The following is a 19069-nucleotide window of genomic DNA, read 5'->3' on the forward strand; positions in this document are numbered from 1 at the left end:
CCCTGGGAAAAGATTCTTGCCCTTTTGTCACACAGCCAAGCTCAGAGGCTGTTTAGGACAAAATTATGCCAAGAATTGTGTTTACCAGTGAGTAGGACAGACTTGAGCCCCCAGCTGTGATTTGTCCTCGTCAAAGGCTTTTCATAGAGTTTACACAGCAGGACAAACCACTGGATGCAGACATTTTAGGCCTTTGCTCCTCACAAGAAGCACAGACCTCAGAAAGGACTAAAAATATCTTCTGTGTTTCTTTATCTCTCCTCAGACTGCAAGGTTGATTTGTCCTTCTTAATGGATGGAAGCTGGAGCATTGGCAAACGCCGCTTTCAACTTCAGAAGCGGTTCCTTGGTAATGTGGCTCAAGCCCTTGGCATTGGCAGTGCTGGTCCTCTGATGGGCATCATTCAGTATGGGTAAGAATTTCTAGTGCAGCTACTCCCACTGCCACAGGGCATGACTGCACACTCTGGCAGCTGTAGCTCTACGGCTGATGTGTGCTAAAGGTCTCAATCCAGCTCATACTCAGGAACCAGGTAGCACAGATCAGTCCTACAGCTTTTGTGTTGTATGTGAAGCAAAACACTGATACTTGCTCTCATTTCTTCTTTTAGTGATGACCCTTCCACAGAATTTAACTTAAAAACCTATGCCAACTCCAAGGACATAAGAAACGCCATTGAGAAAATTCAACAGAAAGGGGGACTTTCCAATGTTGGTAGGTGATGGGGCTGCTTACACATCCTCAGCTCAGGAAGGACTTCAGAGCCTGGGCTATAGTGAGCCCATACCTCCTCTTGGGGTACAGAGGCTGTGACCAAACAGTGTTCAGTGCTAGGACAGTGCTGGTGAGAGGGCACTGCTCCTACCATGACCTGCATGTGTTGGTCCAGGGCACTGTCCATTGCAAATCCATTGCAAGTGGAGAGGATAGACCTATCTCCTTGTGGGCAGTTCCCATTGTACTTTGGGAATCCTTGCTAACTCAGGTCATCACCCCAAGCTTCTCTGGGAGGGGGTTCAGCGCAGGAGGGCTCAGGAAGCACTGGCACTGAAAGCAACGACCTCCCTTCCTCTCATGCAGCCATGGAAACTGCTTTCCCCAGCTCTCTGCAGCCTCCAGTGCTTGAGTCAGCCCTCTGCTTACCATTTCATGGGATATTATCAGGCAGAGTGCTTCCAGATCTGTAACTGCCCAACTCCTCTTTTATTCCAGGGAAGGCACTTTCATTTGTTAACAAAAACTTCTTTTTGGATGCTAATGGAAACCGAGGTGGAGCACCCAATGTGGTTGTAGTGGTGGTGGACGGGTGGCCAACGGACCAAGTGGAAGAGGCCTCCAGGCTGGCCAGAGAATCAGGGATCAACATTTTCTTTGTCACTGTTGAAGCAGCTGCTCAAAATGAAAAGCAGAATGTTATTGAACCGAACTTTGTGGACAAGGTATTTAGTAGGCTGGATCTGACCAGGAGCTTGGGTCTGACTATGTTTTCCAACCTACTTAATTCAGGGCATTTCCCTTTCCTTCTTACCCTTATGGTTATTTCTTGTCCTGCTTGTATGTACTGTCCTGAGGTCTCCTGTACAAAAAGCCAGGCAGTAATGCTGAAGTCAGAAAGGGGATGAAGTTCAGTAAAATTCTGGTTTGAGGTACATCATGGGGCTTTTGACTGACTAAACATTGGCACACAGCTGCAGTCATACTGAGGCGAGAGGTTTTCCAAATATACAGTAGCATGACAAAGCAAAATTGCAGCCTGAGCTTTCCACGAGTCTCCTGTTGTGCATTTCCCCCTCAGCAAAGGGTGAGAAGCCCTGTCAGCCTAATGCCAATGTTGCATTTACAAACAGGTCCCATACAAGCGAATGTTGGGACAGTTGCAACATAGGCACATCTTAGTTTTTCATCTATACTGGGTAACTCAAACATTTTATTTCCACTGTTGATGCAGACGATTTTTCAGTTATTTGTTTCTGCTGCTTCATGGTAGCTCTTAGAAAAAGAGTAAGCCCCTGCCATGTGCAGCCAAAAACAAGAATGCAAGCCTTGATCGATTTGTATTTGGCACCAACAGTAGCTGCCTGCTCAACAGTGCTTCAGGGCAAGCTGGCACCCACTTACAGCAGGAGATATCTACCAAGTGCCAGAACAGGCTGGACTCAGGAAGCAGAGTTTAGTTATCCGGTGTTTTCAAAAAACAGATTCCAATCTGAGCTGGGTTGCTCTGCCATGAATCATTCCCATGAGTTTCAGAGCTGCTCCACAGAGCTGCATTGTCTCTGGTCAGCATTTAATTTGATTGTAGTCTCATTTGCATTTAATATTTTTAAGAGAGCAAAACTACAGTGAGTGTCTGCAAACCCGCCAGGGACACAGCAGAAGTGGGAGTAGAATGGACTCAGAATAGGAAGGTAAAGAGGGAATGGTGACTTGATACTGCTGCATCGTAACATTAAAATAGAAGCAAGACAGGAAGAAGAGCAAATGAGGGCAGCACACTGTGAGGAGCCCAGACTGGAGGGAACTATAACTTCCTTGGAGCTGTTAGGCTTTATGCAAGTGCCTTGGCCTTTTAAAATAGTCAGATACACACACCATCACTAAGTTGATAGATAAAGCCTGATTTAACAAAATATTTTTATCCAGAGACCTGAGGCATTAACATTTATAAGGCATTAAAGCCAAGGGCAATTTGATCCAGCCTGTTCACATCACTTCTTTCCCCGTCCCCCCACTTGACTCTTCCCACTTCCTCTTCTGTGCCTCCCCTACTTCCTACCCACACTCACCTGACTCCCACCACAGAAGCCTCCCACAGATCTGGCCTCTATGAGTGTTTACTTATAAAAGTTAATGATTTTTTTGTTTGTTTATTTTTTACTATTTGGCAGAGTCAATACAATGGGGAATCTTTATAGACTATTTGCATTTTTCACCAAAATTGCCTGCGTTTTTCTGCTTAGAAGGGTATGAGCCCAGGATAACCCAAATTAAGTCCCAGGTTTCACTTCAAGATAGTAGGGTTTGTCAGCAGGCAAAATTTTCCTTGTTGCCCTGAAAAATGGGAGCTGAAGTTGCTTCCCAGTGAACACACAGGCTCCTATAATGTCATTGGAGACACGCTAACAGAAGCTCTGTGATTTGGATGCTTTTCCTGTGAACAATGTAACTCATGTAAAAAAGCTGGACAGATGCCAAACTTGCTTATTACATTTCTTTCACTACTATAATACCAGCTCCATCCCACAGCTTTTAAAAAAAGGCAGGAAAAACTTTCACATTACACAAGTATCTGTGATGCTACATTGACATCATTTCCCAGATGTCAAGCAGATGGTGACTGGAGGAGTGGCCATTTCAGACTCTAGCATTGCTCTTTCCAGGAGCCTATATTTACAATCTAGCTACATACCCCAGTAGAAACAGGCAGACTGAATTTCCACTGCGTTCATCCTTGTGTTGCCTTGCAGGCAGTGTGCAGGACAAATGGTTTCTATTCCATCAACGTGCCCAGCTGGTTCAGCCTACACAAGGTGGTCCAGCCCCTGGTGAAGCGGGTCTGTGACACTGACCGGCTGGTTTGCAGCAAGACGTGCCTCAATTCGGCCGACATCGGTTTCGTCATCGATGGCTCCAGCAGTGTCGGCACCAGCAACTTCCGCACAGTCCTCCAGTTTGTAGCCAACATCAGCAAGGAGTTTGAGATTTCAGACACGGACACCCGTGTCGGGGCCGTTCAGTACACCTATGAGCAAAGGCTGGAGTTCAGCTTTGACAAGTACAGCACAAAGGAGGATGTGCTGAGTGCCATTAAGAGGATCAGTTACTGGAGTGGTGGGACCAGCACGGGAGCAGCTATCAGCTACGCCTCAGAGCAGCTGTTCAGCAAATCCAAACCCAACAAAAGAAAGATCATGATTCTCATTACAGATGGCAGGTCTTACGATGACGTCAGCGTGCCGGCCATGGAAGCTCATCGAAATGGTAAGCTCCTCTGTCACTGCCTGCTCTCCCCATGTTTCTCAGCATTTTTCCAGATAAATGCAGTTTGTTATGATATGACAGCACCAGAAGAAACTTTATGAAGGAAGAGTAGTACTTCACCCTGGGGTCTCTTTAAGCTCTAACAAGATCAGTAACTGTTTGATATCTGAATAAGGAACTTCAGGGGGAAAAAATAATCCCATAAATCATTGCAAATGCAGCTATGTCTAGGAGACCTCAAGGGATTTCTACTGTCTTAGTAACATACAACTCCTTTGGCTTTCCAGTCAGGATAGTCATATCTTCCAAAACATTTGCACTGGAATAAGACCTTGTTGTTCAGGAGCCTGTTGTTTAGACCCAGAACAAAAGTTTTACTATTGTTTAAGCCTTTTTGTTGTTGGCAAAAGGTACTTCCAAAGCACAAATTAGACCTTTCTTTCAATTTGAAAATACTGCTTTTATACAAAGAGAGCACTCCAATTCACTGTCCACTTTTTTTGTGGCCTGGAAACTACATTTGCAGTATTGGTATTAAATTAAATTTAATGCAAAGAAAACATTTATGCTTATTCTAAAATACGGGTTTCTTTCCAGGAGTCATTGCTTACTCCATCGGAGTTGCTTGGGCAGCCCCAGACGAACTGGAAGCCATTGCAACAGACCCCCATAAGGAGCATTCCTTCTTTGTGGATGAATTTGACAACCTCTATCGCTATGTTAATCAGCTCATCCAAAACATTTGCACAGAATTTAATTCCCAGCCACGGAACTGATGGACTCAAGCAAGGCAGGACCCTTGGGCACCATGCTGAAGGCATGTCAAGTGCAACAGGAATAATGCCAGCCCTCAGTACAAGAAACACTGAAGGTGTTTTCCTCTGGCACTTTCTAGTCAGCAAGGTTCATTGCAGCTCTTGTCCCTATGCATGCTCTGTGTAGACTGTTGATTATTTTTTTTCCTTGCAGTCTTCAGAAACTCTGATTTGGATGGATAGCAAAAGAGGCAGTAAACATGGAGGAAATAAATGCAGCAGTTTGAAAAGCTGCTTCCAGAACAGAGCCCCAGCTTACCCAATTCTAACCTCTGAACACACACAAGCTCCTAACAATGCACCACCTGCTCCTTGAAGCAGCCAGGTCCCTTCAGGGAGTGGCCATGCTGCTGAGCAGCTGTGGTAGAAGCACCTCTGTTGGCAGTGCCCACCAGATGACACTCAGATCAGGGCTAAAATATCAGACCACAGCTCAAATTTGAGTACCTTCCTAAAAACAGGCATTCCCTCCATATTGCTGTCTTGCCAGCAAGTCAAGCTTCAGCTACTGTTAACTCAAGCACTGAGATTTATTGAAACCCTGGGAAACTGGAAGACAAGTGAGAGGAAAAGGTCAAGATCTGGGACCATACAACCCTTTGTCAAGTCCAATAAAGCCCCAAATCCGCAAGGCAGCCAACATGCAAGAACTAGAATCTAGTCTCCTTCAATACTGCATTAATATTTGATTTTGAAAAGTGTCTTGCCTCCTTAGCTCTCTTCCTCTGCTCTTGGGTGGCTCAAGGCCTGCAGGACCACAGGAAAGTTGCCAGGACAGAGAAGACTCTGAGAAAAAATGTGGGTTTAAGTTGCTCACACTCAGAAAAGCATTTGAGACCCACCATTCTGTTGTTAAAACACTGCTCAGAACAGCTTACAGCAGTCTGTAGTGTGAGGAGAGCCATTCTGTATTATATACTGGGAAACACAGCATTTCAAGCATTTACAGACACCCTCCTTCAAATTTGGGATAGACTTATGTTTTATGGATTGATTTAAAAATGCAGATACTACAGCCCTGGATCAGTTAAAACACACAGTGGTTTCTTAAGTGAAGAACTACCCCTATCACTAGTCAGTGAGGGGGGACTGACACACTAGGAGGATCAAAAGAATCACACTTTAATTAGGAAGCAGCAGTTGCTGGTTATGTTCCATCCAGTATCATTTAAGAAAATATGTTCATTAAGCAAGATTATCAAAGAGCCAATAAAAATGTATGTGTTCATGCACCTTATGGCAATCGAAGCCGTGCCGCATCAGGCTTGTGGAACTAACAGGAAATGGGAAGAAATTAAAACTTAAATTTCCCATATTACTTGCAAATCAAGCTTTTAACAGTATTTATAGTTTTAATAACCATGACCCAAGATATTTATTAGCTACATAAAAATTTAATTGAAGTTAACTGCCGTAAGGGAAACTCCTTTCTGTCGGCAAAAGTAGCACAATCTTTTAAATAGTTATGTTTGGAAATGTGGTTGAAAAAAGTGCCAGTTAAATAAGCATAATGCAAACTAGTGAAACCAGCAGATTTTGCATGATCCCCCTCGTGTGGTAACATAAGCCAGGCTGGGGTCCTCTCAAGAGGTAATCAAAAACAGTCCTGGATGAAACAGTGGTTTTACACAGGGAAGGTTCAGATCTTCCTCTTAGAAAAAAAACATTCTTAGAAGAACATCATCAATTCAACAATGCTACCCAGACAGAAGGTGCAGGCCATTGCCAGCTTCCAAAAAAAAAAAATCAAAATAAAGACATAAAATATATTTGTACGCAGAATTTTTAACACTAATCTGTGCTGCTGCACTTCCACAGCAATAGCTTCTTGGCTTGAAGAAATGATTAAGAAGAGAGTTAGGTATGAGCAGAGTAACTCCTAATGCTTCCCATCTCCCACCTCCTCACTACTGTTTGGCTGAACACATCTTTCTCTGTCAACAAGGGACATTACACGGGCTGGACAAAACTCAAAGACATGAACTGAATTTAATGAGGACTTCAGTTCACACACCAGATTTATTGTCTGAAAACCACTTGCTTGGGGCTCGATTTGGGGCTAGCTGAGAAAAAGACCTAAGTCTTAACTTATACCTACTCTTAATATTGTGGCTTAATTTTTAATGCAACAATTTACCACCACATATTCTTCTCCATACTGACCGTACAGTTGTGGCACATAAAACTGGTACCCCGCAGAGACTCCCCAGTATTTCACTCGTGCTCTGCAAAAAGCACAGCAATGATGGCTAAGATATTAGGAACAGCTAGAGCCATACATGTTCTTTAGGATATGCATAAGGGATATATGCATATAGGATATAACTTCTTCCTAAAGCTTAAACCTCAAGCAATGACAGTAAACTTTCAAGAGCTTTTTCACAGGGAAGTTGCAGAGCTATCTTATGTCAAGCATTTATAATGGGCACTTCAGGGTTTGTTATTGTTTATATGGTTTATCTTAAGTTTACAGAACAACTATGGTGCTCATTTGCCAATGTGCCTTTTTATTTACTTCTTCAGATGACCTTGAAATTGTTGGATCTCAAAGTGTGAAAGTGGTTTAATTCGACTCTCATCTAAACTTAGATGTCTTATTCATAAACATTGTAAACTTAAGCAGAAGCCTCAAAACTTGTAAGAATACACTCTTCCATTAACAAAAGCAACATACTCCTCTTAACCTTTACCTCATAGCAATCAAATTACTTGCCACCTACAAAAGTCTCTAAATACTGTTTTATTAAAAAACAAGATAACTTACATATATATCTTGATAAATGTTCAAGGAGGTATACTTGTTTCAGGAAAGCAGCAGAACTCCTTCTGTAACATATACAAGCTATTTTGAGCTTATCTATATAAGTTGCTATATCTTTTGCAATAAAATTGTCTTAAAGGCATATGCAGTGCACGTCATCTCATATGGGGTTAAAAAATAAACACCAAATACGGCCTATGCCATTTTAGTTTCTGAAGCACAGCTGAGGTGATTACTGCATTATGGAAGACTGGCAAAGCCCCAGGTGCTTCAATATCCTTTTATATGCTCAGATGTAAAAAAATCCTTACAGTGAGCTTTCTCAAAGTTATTTGTCAGAGGAATCAGTCATTGAAGCAGAGTCTAATGACTGAAAGGCATCAAAGACATAAGTATTTTCGAAAGTCTGCAAGATCATGTCATATTTGGAACTAGACTTCCTTTGGAAGCTGAAAAAAATAAACCACAGAGTTTCTACACACTTTCTAGAGGCAGGACTGAACCAAGAGAGAATCTAGATGTCCAGCTGCTTGATGCTGGGCTACTCAGTTTCAGACACCTGACCAGTGCAGTGGAACCTGCTGTCTGACAGAGGCATCCCAGAGAAGGGTACAAGACAGGTCCTACCCAGGACGGGGAGCTGTCTGAACTAGTCAGTGGATACCCACTGTAGAAGGTGTTTTCTGATCATCCTCTCCCTAAGAAATAAGCGTTTTTGCACTCAAGAGTTGGGCTGATGGTTTATCAGTGCTCAGCAATCACAGTGCAGAACACCCACCTAGAAATAAATACTGATGCCCATGCTCTGGAAGCCTCGGCAGAGCTCAATCTCAGCACCTCTTGCCTCCAACTCCAACATTAGCCACTCACATTCTCAGTGAGACACTAAATTCAATTCAAAGTTCAGCAATCCCTTCATAGAGAGGTAACTCAAAGTCCTGTTTCCCAGAGGGGGACACTCAGCACTTCTGCTGTCACTGTGCCACCCTGCACAGAAAGTATTGCCCCCTGTGTGCACTTTCCTGCTTCTCAGCTGTTGCTGCTTTGCTGGTTCAGCAAGAGGAAGGTTTCTCCATGGCTGCTGCTGACAAGTGGGCAGAGAAGCTTCTCCTTTCTCCTTGCATTCCTTCCCCTATGGCTCTCCAGCACGAGGGAAGCCATTCCAGTAACCAGGAAAAGCTCTGGGGTTAAGCATGCAGCCAGGACCAACCCAGTCTAAACACGCTTAGTGTATTGAACATCTTACCTGTAAACTCCACAGCAAATTATTTACATTATCTACTTAGCAAGTCAAAGCGAGCTGTAAATATCAAGAAATATTACCTAGACGCCAAACTTAAGTTAGTCTTCTGTGGTATACATACCTTAAATTACTTCATGGTTGAGCGAAGTCATATTGTTCCTCTATTTTTGTCTGCCCACGAGCAACATTATGGAAACAGTTTGATCCCTTTTCTTATTCATTCCCATCTAATTTTTAGAAGTCTTAGTCAGTACCAGGCCATCTACATTTGCCAAGTCACCTACATACTGCAAATGTACATCTACACAGCTCAGTGCCTCAAATTCCTCAAGGTAATCTTTTTTTCCTTGTTAAAACTTAAACTGGGTGGGGGGGGGGGGGTGTGTGCGCAATATTACGCATTTTAGCGCTGCATCAGCCACACTGTTCACAATCAACTGCATCAGTCATATTGAATGGCAAGAGACATAAGTGTTATCTTTCTTAATATCAGTTTAACCCCTTCTCTGATGTGTAATAAAAACTCTGATAAGTTCAAGAACTCCAGCACTCACAGAAATGACTTCTTTTTAAGCACAAGAAGAAATGGTAGAAGTTTCACTGTATCACCAAATATAGTCACTTTTCTCACACCCAAATCATCACGGGAACGTCTTGTTCATAGGCAAACCCATAAGCATGTTAGGAAGGCCCCCCATGTGGAAGGGTCACTCCTATATTGTTCCCAAAATCGTCTTTCCCACTACCTCAGGAATCTTCTACTGACCCTCTCTGGAGGCAGAACACGGGGGGGAATGCAATTGTATTGTCAATTCATAAAGCAATTCCTCCTTTCCTATGAGGCAGGAAGATGAGTAGGACCAAATCAGAAGGGTTATTTTACACCTACCAAGAAGACGAGATAAGAACTTCGCTTATCCCACCTACAAGCTTAGAAAAAAATAGGATGGACTCACTAACAACAAGTTGTTCTGCTCAGTTCTGTGTAGGTTCCCATACCACCCCCTCACAGTGCCATTCTGAGCACCTTCCTGTAGCAACATGACTACCATCTGTGATGTGTGGTTTGCTCTCCCTCATCCTCTCCCCAGGGGCAGAACCATACACTTATTTTTATTTTAAATGAATGCTGTCCTCAGGAAGTGTACTGTGTCTGGCTGCGATCAATGCACCGCTGACAGACCAGCTCCTGCACAACAGCACCACACCCACGCTGCACCTCTGCTCACCCCGTATTCACCTAAGCGCATGGAAAGACGTGGGGTGCCAAACAGTGCTAATTTGGCAGAGCAGTACAAAACCAAGACATATGGAGAACAGAAATACCGAGGCATTACTGTGAACGGTGAGACATCGCACAGTTCCATAGGAAGTTCACATGGAGTTACCTCAAGCCCTTACAAACACGTCTCCTCATCTTAGTCTGAGTGTCCCTCCCCCTCCTAGCACATGCTCCAAAACCACACGTCTTATGCAAAATTATGAACACAATGCAAAATGTTGAAAAATAGTATTTATTAGCACCCAATTTACATAATTATATGGTACAAATGACACTTACTTGCTGCTGCAACATTAAATAAAGCTGTTCTTAAAAACCATCTTTTATTTCTGGAAGTCCATGTGATTTTGCTCAGCACAGAATGCGGGTACAGTACACAGATACCCCACTTCACTATTGTCATATCAATACAAATACCTGCATGGTTACCTCAATGAGGTCTCATTTTAAACGGCACACTAACATAAGCAGATCTATATAATTTTAATGACAAAATATTTATTTTACTTATTCAGGCAAGTGAATGTAGCTTTAAATATAACCTATCCAAAAAGTTTCACAAAATATGGATTGCAGTGAAAAAGAGAAAATTCAGGGCTGCAGTTGAGAAGCTCAAAATTATACTGGTATATTTCAAAATAATTTCCCTCTGAATTTTATATCTTTGCCATTTTAGATATTTATCCAGGATTTTAAACTACTGAATTTTAGTAAGAAGTTTAATATTAAGTGTTTGAAAAGGGATTTTCATTTAAAGCAAAAATTTATACTTATAATAATAAATGCTTAACAAATCTTCGGAGAATGAATCACTTCTTCACTTTTCTCATCTCCCATGATTAAGAAGCCTTTTCAAAATCATGAAATATATTACAGTTATGGATGTTTACTCTCAAGGAATCAATTTCCTTCACAAATTAGAAAACAGAATTTCTTACTTAAAATAACATCCACTTTTGCAAGACAGTGCCATTTAAACAAGGTAATTTCATGGTACTGAAATTTTGACACAGCCTTGTACTGAGCCATACACAAAAAACTGACAAGCAGACTATTACATGAAGAGTAAGTATTTCTCATTTTGCAAGACGTTTGAAGCCCAACATTGTTTCAAAGTAGTCATTCAAAACTGGCATACAAAATCATAACCTCAACATAGTTCTGAAGGGGAGTCCTAATTTCCCTTAGCTGTTTATATATCATCCACAATAGCATTTTCATACCAGCTATCTGTCATGGAAGTGACCCAAACAGAAGAGGAGCCACTGTAATCACTAACATTTAAGTGGTTATCACCTGTGGTAACTTCTCCTAAAGAGAAGTGTCAGGTTCAATAGTTATTTCTTGTAGAGAGGAAAAAAGTATATTAATATAAGTAACAACAACAAAAAAATCTGAACTACAGTCCATACGGCAAAAAAACTTTTCTTTTTTAACCTGACAGTCAATTGAAGATAATTATGTAAAATACAATGCAGATAGTTTATAAGCTGACAAATGTCAACAGAAAAACTTACAGCAACAAAAGTCATCATGGAGTTCCTTCTCCAAGTTTTTTTTAGATGCACTATACAAGGAAAACATAGCACAAGACCGCTTTTCAGTCTGCTTGGGCTATAAAGGTACAAGAAATTATTAGCTAACATGCTCAGTTTTCATTTCCAGAACAAGTGCTAACACATATGAGACAGTTTACAAAACCGATGCATGTCTGTAAATGTCCAACTGCAAGGAAACAATTCCAGGAGCCATACATCTGAAAACAAGCTACATCCAAAAAGGACTATATCTTAATGACAGGAAGAATAAAAAAATAAATTCTTAATGGAAAAATATTAGCTTGAAGTCCATTGTTTATCCCTTATACAATGTTTTGGTTGCTTTTAGAAAGTAATCAAAAAATAATGAATATATTTGGCTTGGCAACAAGTTATCCTTTCCCTTTCAGAATAGTACAAATCCAGCTGCATAAATCTTTTCTCAACATTTTAGTCTAATACTGTGGTGTGAAGATCAAGGGTTTCTCAAAATAGCCAGGAAGTAATTTTGAGGGCCTGCAATTCAAACCCAGGGAACGCAAGGAGACTGGCCTTGAGGACCATGTCAACACAAGGCTTTGAGCAGCTTAAAAACACACACGTGGGCATGGTTTAAACACCTGTGTGATCTCCCAGGATCACAGTGTGGCTTGGCAGCACAAGCAGGGCAAAACTAGTTTAACACACAGTACCACAATCCACACTTAATCAGAAAGAAAGTTGGGCTAAAAAGCATATATTATTAAATATCTTTTTAGATCAGCCATAGTTTGGATCTTGGAATCTAGAAACGCATCTCCTGGCAATGAACCAGCTGGGACTCACAAATTGTACTATTCAACTGGATTTAAGCTTTCTGTAGTGGAATTCAGATTCTCAAAAACATCTTAAATGATATCACACTTTGTAAGCTTTCACAAGTGACTACAGAGCAGCAAAGCTAAGTCAGTAGGTAGGGTAAGAGATAACTCATTAGAATTAAATGAACTAGGAATAAGGAGGTACAAATCAGTCTTTTGGTGGTGAGAGGGGTAGGGTTTAAGCTGAAACTCCACAACTCTTCCAAAAAAACGCTCCAAGAGAAAAATCAATAGACTTTTATGAAATCTACCCTGCAATAAGAGTTCACTGAGATTTTAAGATTCTCCAAAAACGTAACCTCAAAGGAGGATTTAAGTGGGAAGATAAAAAAAAAAGAGATCAAAAGGACAGATATCCTGCACAACAGGTGTGTTCACTAGCACAGGCAGAGACATTAGTTTAAAGGTCGTATTTCCAACCATCCTCCCTGCTGGGAAGAGTCCCACCAGCTAAACAAGATCACTTGCCTGAACAAGGACTGTTTACACAAAAGTCATCCTAGTCCCTCCCTGCCCCCTGTAGGAGTTTGTTCGTTTGCTCTTTTTCATGTAATACCACCTCTTTTACAACAGGGGTTGTTTCTTATATAAAAACCCTGATATAACTGGATGGATCAACACTGGTTTCCAACAGTTTCTTTGCTGCTCAGTAGAAACATGGCAGAGGTTTTGACTGGCAGTTTATAGGTGACTTGTTATAATGGTGTTCATCTCTAAGCCTAAAGAAATTGATGATGAAAGAGTCAAGTTGTAATTCTCTTCAGCTAACACATTATCAGATTTAGATAAAATATTCTCAATGCCTTCACACCCTTATGGAAAAAAGGGCGCTTCCTGAAACATCTGAGTATTTTTTCATGGAAATCTTTTCTTCCTCTCTGTCACTCAATAGAAACAGCAACACTGGGTATCCCTATGATGCTCCCAAACAGCAGATGCCCAAGAAAACTCATATTACCATGTCAAAGATTACAACATCTTACACAAACCAATTTACCACATTGAAGAGGTATTCTGATTTCTTCATTCCTAATAGTGTAGTCCAAACCAATTTCCACTAAACGGCCACAAATTTCAGCATATTTTTAAATGTTACATTATAACTATTTTTCACACTTATTTCCATGAATCTTATCAGCTCTCCCATTAGAAAATGGAAAGGCAATACCTGTTAAGTCAGTCACAAATTACCTGGAACCATTCACATCACACTTGTGTGAGAAAGTACTTAAGGGATATTTTTTACAGCATGGGTTGTTTAATGTGAAGTGTGTCATACAGATGGCACTGTATATAATATATATTAACTATGTAGGTTATAACTAAAGAAAAAAACCAAAACTGAGGAACAAAGCTAAAATTCTACTCTGCATCCCAAACTTTGTGACTTTGGTTCAATACTAAAGGACATGAGACAAAAACTTAGTCCTGTGTTCTGTTTTTAAATAAATGCTTATCCAATGCAAAAGAGTAGTCCCACTGTCTGAGGAGCTTATCTTCACATAAGAGGGTTCTCCAACATGAAGACTATGTCAGCAGAAGAGTGAGTTCTGTTCTTAGATTTTAAGTAATAGCTATTACAAATCTCTTGCCATCTCATCCAAAATTTTGAAATTTGAAAAATCTTCGCCTTCTATTTTGATAAAACAGTGTGTAATTTGGAATCTGGCTATATAGTAGATTTTATCCTTTATACAACCTGCAACTTTGGGAAAGCCTTGGTAAATTTGTTATTCTAAATTTTTATGTTTTTCTTTGTGGCACCATCAGGCTAATCACTGCACTGCTCCTCAGCCAAATCCACCCACGATGACACCAGTCACATGAAGGGCACGTAGTTCCGGCCATTTAACCTACACTCTATCCCCCAGAGAGTTCATCAAATGGTTTCCCTGCTTCCTACAGTCTCCTGTACAGACACAGGACAAGCACAATGGCTGCATTTCCTTCCTTAATGCAATTCAGGTTTACTAGGTATTTCACACAGGTATCAAGTAGGCTTTTGGATACCTGGGACAGTCTGCAAACACACTGCTTAACCACAGCCTGTAAATGCTCCCAAATACACACCTTGAAAGGCATTTAAAAAATCCTGAACTTGCCTATCTGAAGGTTAAGCCCCCTTTTCAATTTTTTGTTTCCTTTGAGACAGACTAACACTTCTGCCCATCAAACACTGCTCAAATGACACATGAGTTTACGGAATTTGCTGTTCCCCAAAATTACATTGTTAAAACATAAGGAATAAGGAATGGGGACACATCTGTGATCCAACAAGTGTACTGAAAAGGTGGTGTAACTAAGCCCTTTGTTTCTCACATATTTATTGAAAAGGACAAGTTTCTGGTTACTTTAAATTCACAACTGAAAAATGGTGTTGTATGACCTTATCACAAAGCTGTATGGTGAACACCACACACTTACTCAACCACATTGCATATGGAACTGTTTTAACCTAACATTATTTGAAAATATACATCCTAAAAAAATATTCCATAGTATGTGGCATATAGTTATACAGGCTTCTTGCTAAAGAACATATTTTATCAAAATAAAGACAAATGAGGTTCCAAAATATTCATCAGGTGATTCTTTTAAAAGTAATAAAATCGCTTATGTGGTACGTCAAAAGTTTTCTCTTTGAGGCACAAAAATAAATGCAGACACCAGAACTTTGTAAGAGTGACACAATATATCTGGACCTTCTTCCAGGCTACTCCAAATCATTCTGAGCAGGCATTCTGGTAACATGTGAAAGCAAACAGCACAGCGAAGTAAATTAAAAGTGAGAGTATTTAAAACTAGCAGACCAACTTTCAACATACAGAAGAACTGAAAATTCTTCATTAAATCAGTTAGTAAAACCAAAACCAGTAGCACAGGCTAACATACACAAAAAATTATATGAGTTAACCATTAAAAGAATTTAGCATGTAAATTAGATGTGGGAAAAATAGCAATGGTAAAACACTATATACTGATGTTGCAGAAAAATGGCTTTTGCAAGAATAAGCCTTAGGTCCAGTTTTGTTTACACTTTCAATTAAAGTATGTATCACATTAATGAAAGTTACCAATTACATTGAACCAGGAAAGAGGGCACACAAAAGGGGAACAAATAAAAATAATTTAGTGCCCTCAGGGGTCAGAAGTTCAAAGCGTGTAAGACCCAAGATAATCACGAAACAGGAATTAAGTCTCTAGCTGCAAAAGGTTCATAACAACATATTGAAAGTGAAGAAGAAACTCGAAAAGCAGCAATGCTCAAAGTTATTTAAAGCAGTTGTGAGAAATAAAGAAATACGATTTGGGTTTGGGAGACAACAGAATTTTGGTCTTCCTACATAAAAGCATCACGTTACAGAGGATAAACCCTACCAAACAACAACCACGCTTAAGAGATGACCTTCAGACCAAGTCCAATAAATCATGCATGTGGAATGGTAGTATGGACACCAAGATATGGAGAACTGAGCTAAAAGCTGAAAACAAGAAAAAGTTGTGTAAAAAAAGCAGACTAAAAAAATAGCATGAAGAAAGCAGAAAGGAATGGAAATATACAGATAGAACCAGTGTGTGCATGCGGGTTCCAAATTACAAAGACCATGAGGAATATGCAAAATGGTACAAAACAAGGCTTGGAATACTGGCACGAAATTACAAAAAAGAGCTACTAAACATCAAGTAAATTCTCCTGTCAGTGAGATGTAATCATTGAAATAATCTTCCAAAGGAAGCCTAATTGTTTAGAACATATATAAAATCTCACTGGTCAAGACAATATTAAAACTCACAAGTGTACAACCCCGCTTTTGCAAGCAGATGGACTAGATAATCTAAATAATTTTTTCAACCCTATCTCCTATGATGATGTTCAGAAGATCTGACAGGCTCATGCACAATACCCTGCAGTCCTACAAGTATGTGAGCAAGTTCAGTAAAAAGACATTGACATCAATTATGAAGACAAGCACAAAAATATATATACTCCACAACCTCTTTGTAAGGCTACATTTGTTTTGTTTTTGTTTTTTTTAAAGGCACCTCATCCTCTAGCTATTGCCAGCTTTTAAAAAAAATCACTTTTCAGTTTGAGCAAGAGCTCAATAGCGAGAAGGAAACATCTTTCAATTCACATTAGAACAGCCACGTCTTACATTCCAATTGTAATCAGAATGACAGTCTTTAAAAACAAGCATGCTGGCCTACTAGTTTTTATGTACAGCAATTTAAACAACTGTGACTACATATTGTACTGTGTAAGCAAAAGCACAACATTCATTTCATACTCACACCATTATCCTCTGTATACACAAACTCAAGAGAACTCAATACTAAAACATTAAAATGCACCCATGGAGTCTTCCCTTACTAGACACATTTAATACATGTTTACAATATATATACACATATATAATATACATAACTTTTAGAATTTTTCAAATAAATCTTTGCAATTTTCTCTTCAAAAAGAAATAAAATAATGACACTGAAAGAATATGAGTCAAGTACACAGAACTCTCACAAAGTTGAACGCTCAGTTTTGCAGCCAAGTTTTCCCCCTTCCATCATAACCAAAACATTTTATAAAAACTAAATAATCTGTATTATTATTGTAGTCATCTGTTTTATGGTAAAAGTTCTAATCTTATCTATGGAAATATATTGCATATCAATATCATGAAGTGACATATCTGAATATTCTGAGCAATAAAAGGTATTCCAGGATATTTTAGCAGTACATATAATGTGTTGCAGGCTCAAACAGCACATGGGTCAACCTTTTACCTAAATAATACACTTGATTTAAACTCTGAGATCAGCTTCAAATGTGGTCCCATCCCCTAATGCCATCTAAAAACAACACAGTCAAACCCTATTTTGATATCTTTCAATTACTTCTGTTTACAAAGTGTCAGTTTAAAGGTAAAGATTTATTTATCAGTTTCCAGTCTTAACCTCAAGCTGGTATATGAAGAGTTGCATTGGGTTCTTTCCTACTCGCATCAGCATCAGAAATCATCTCCAGCAGAAATTCTGCTTTCCATTCCCATTAGAGGAAAAGACCAACTTCACGCTTATGAACAGTAATAATTCTGATGATGACACATAATAGAAAAGAATCCACTCACCTTCCTCTAAGAAGGGATAAAAAGACTAAAAGATTGTATAAAAGTTATTTGTCATTCAAGTCAACAGAGAAACTCTGAATAGAGAAACAAAGCACATCTGTTGAGTAGTTACAAGAAGCACTCATTCTTCAGGTAACCTAATCAATGGCACGATACATCCAGCAAAGCGGACAAGTTAGAACGTCCCACAAAAGGTGAAGCTGGGAAATACCTCTAGAAGTAGCAGAATCTCTCAAACTGATGGAGTTTTGTATAGTTCCCACCTATTCCACTAGCAGGACTCATACAAAGCATTAGGTATAAATTTAATCTTCAAAAAAAGTATTTCATGTTATCTTTTAATGCCCAGAATGATACCCTTTTTAGCAGAAACAGGAAGAGGAGATGAATGTTTGATAACTAAATTGTACGACAGCTTCTTTGGAAAGCTTTAGAATAATTTCTTGTGCCAGATCTCCAAGAATAAACAGCATTGAATAAGTTAAGATCGCTACTACAGTATATACAGACTGCTTCAGTCTGTTGTTAATTGGGACTTAGAGTAAAGGCTCAGCTTCAAGCCATATGCTAATACAGTCTTTAAAAATTATATAAATTTTTTTGCAAACTAAATATTTACTGTATAACATAGAAGATGTAACAGAAACTTTGCTGCATTTTAATTTATGTTAGTAATCTGCTTTCCTTTAATTGCATTTATCTTAGGCTAGCAACCAGATTAGGCTGAGATTAACAATCCGCTACTGCTCTCTGAACAAGATCTACTTTATTCATACCAAAGGGATGACAAAGTGCCTCTCACGTGATACAGTAATGAGCATGTGAACTGACTCTGAATCACTTTTTCCAGGTGATTTAACATTAAGATTCCTCAGTGAGAAGCATCCTAGGAAGTTTCCCTCTTTTCCTACTCCCTGATGCAATTAGACCCCTTCTTTCCAGTACTCTCATTTTATTAATAGAGAATACGTAGACCTAGTTTCACCCAAGGCCTGCCTGGACGAAAATTCACACCCTCTAAAATAAAAGCATTTATTTTTTATTTTTTTTTAACTATGTGAAACTGAGAGATTCCAAGCTCTCAGCACCAGCTGAGCTCACAGAAATCAGAGCAAACGTCAATTTAGAAAACAGCACCCTGCAAAACTAAACACTTACAAACATTCTCTGAATTACAGGGCAAGATAAAACAACTCATGCCCTCCTCTTCTCTTTGTGCAGCTGGTTAAATATATACAAAGCTAAAGTTGAACAGGAAGCACTCTGTCATACAAACACTTTAGCCAGGGCATCAGCTCCTGCGCTGGCAATATAACATTTGGAGGGGTGGAATGCCACATCATGAATTGACTCATCAAATTTTTTGCGATGAGCAGTAAATTCTTGGATGCAGGTCTTGCTTTCAAGATTCCACAAGCGAATTGAGCAGTCATGACCTAAAGAAAGGGGAAACAGT

The 19069-nt window shown here is 39.7% G+C and overlaps 2 protein-coding genes across 7 annotated transcripts in view; one reads left to right on the plus strand and one right to left on the minus strand.

The window, feature by feature from the left end:
• The window catches only part of VIT (vitrin), a 53733-nt gene extending 46033 nt beyond the window's left edge, over positions 1-7700 (plus strand). For all 4 annotated transcript variants that reach the window (XM_027735181.2, XM_039389492.1, XM_039389493.1 and 1 more), the window contains 5 exons: positions 266-413; positions 612-715; positions 1214-1440; positions 3469-3982; positions 4580-7700. In XM_027735181.2, the coding sequence (XP_027590982.2) occupies positions 266-413; positions 612-715; positions 1214-1440; positions 3469-3982; positions 4580-4758 (1172 nt within the window). In that variant the 3' untranslated portion in view covers positions 4759-7700. The remainder of the gene's footprint in view (positions 1-265; positions 414-611; positions 716-1213; positions 1441-3468; positions 3983-4579) is intronic.
• A 2596-nt stretch (positions 7701-10296) lies between these two features.
• The window catches only part of STRN (striatin), a 71034-nt gene continuing 62261 nt past the window's right edge, over positions 10297-19069 (minus strand). For all 3 annotated transcript variants that reach the window (XM_039389491.1, XM_027735172.2, XM_027735171.2), the window contains one exon: positions 10297-19049. In XM_039389491.1, the coding sequence (XP_039245425.1) occupies positions 18880-19049 (170 nt within the window). In that variant the 3' untranslated portion in view covers positions 10297-18879. The remainder of the gene's footprint in view (positions 19050-19069) is intronic.

Source organism: Pipra filicauda, unplaced genomic scaffold (assembly GCF_003945595.2).
Source record: "Pipra filicauda isolate LSUMZ 115617 unplaced genomic scaffold, ASM394559v2 scaffold72_size3293161_pilon, whole genome shotgun sequence".
Taxonomy (NCBI): Eukaryota; Metazoa; Chordata; class Aves; order Passeriformes; family Pipridae; genus Pipra; species Pipra filicauda.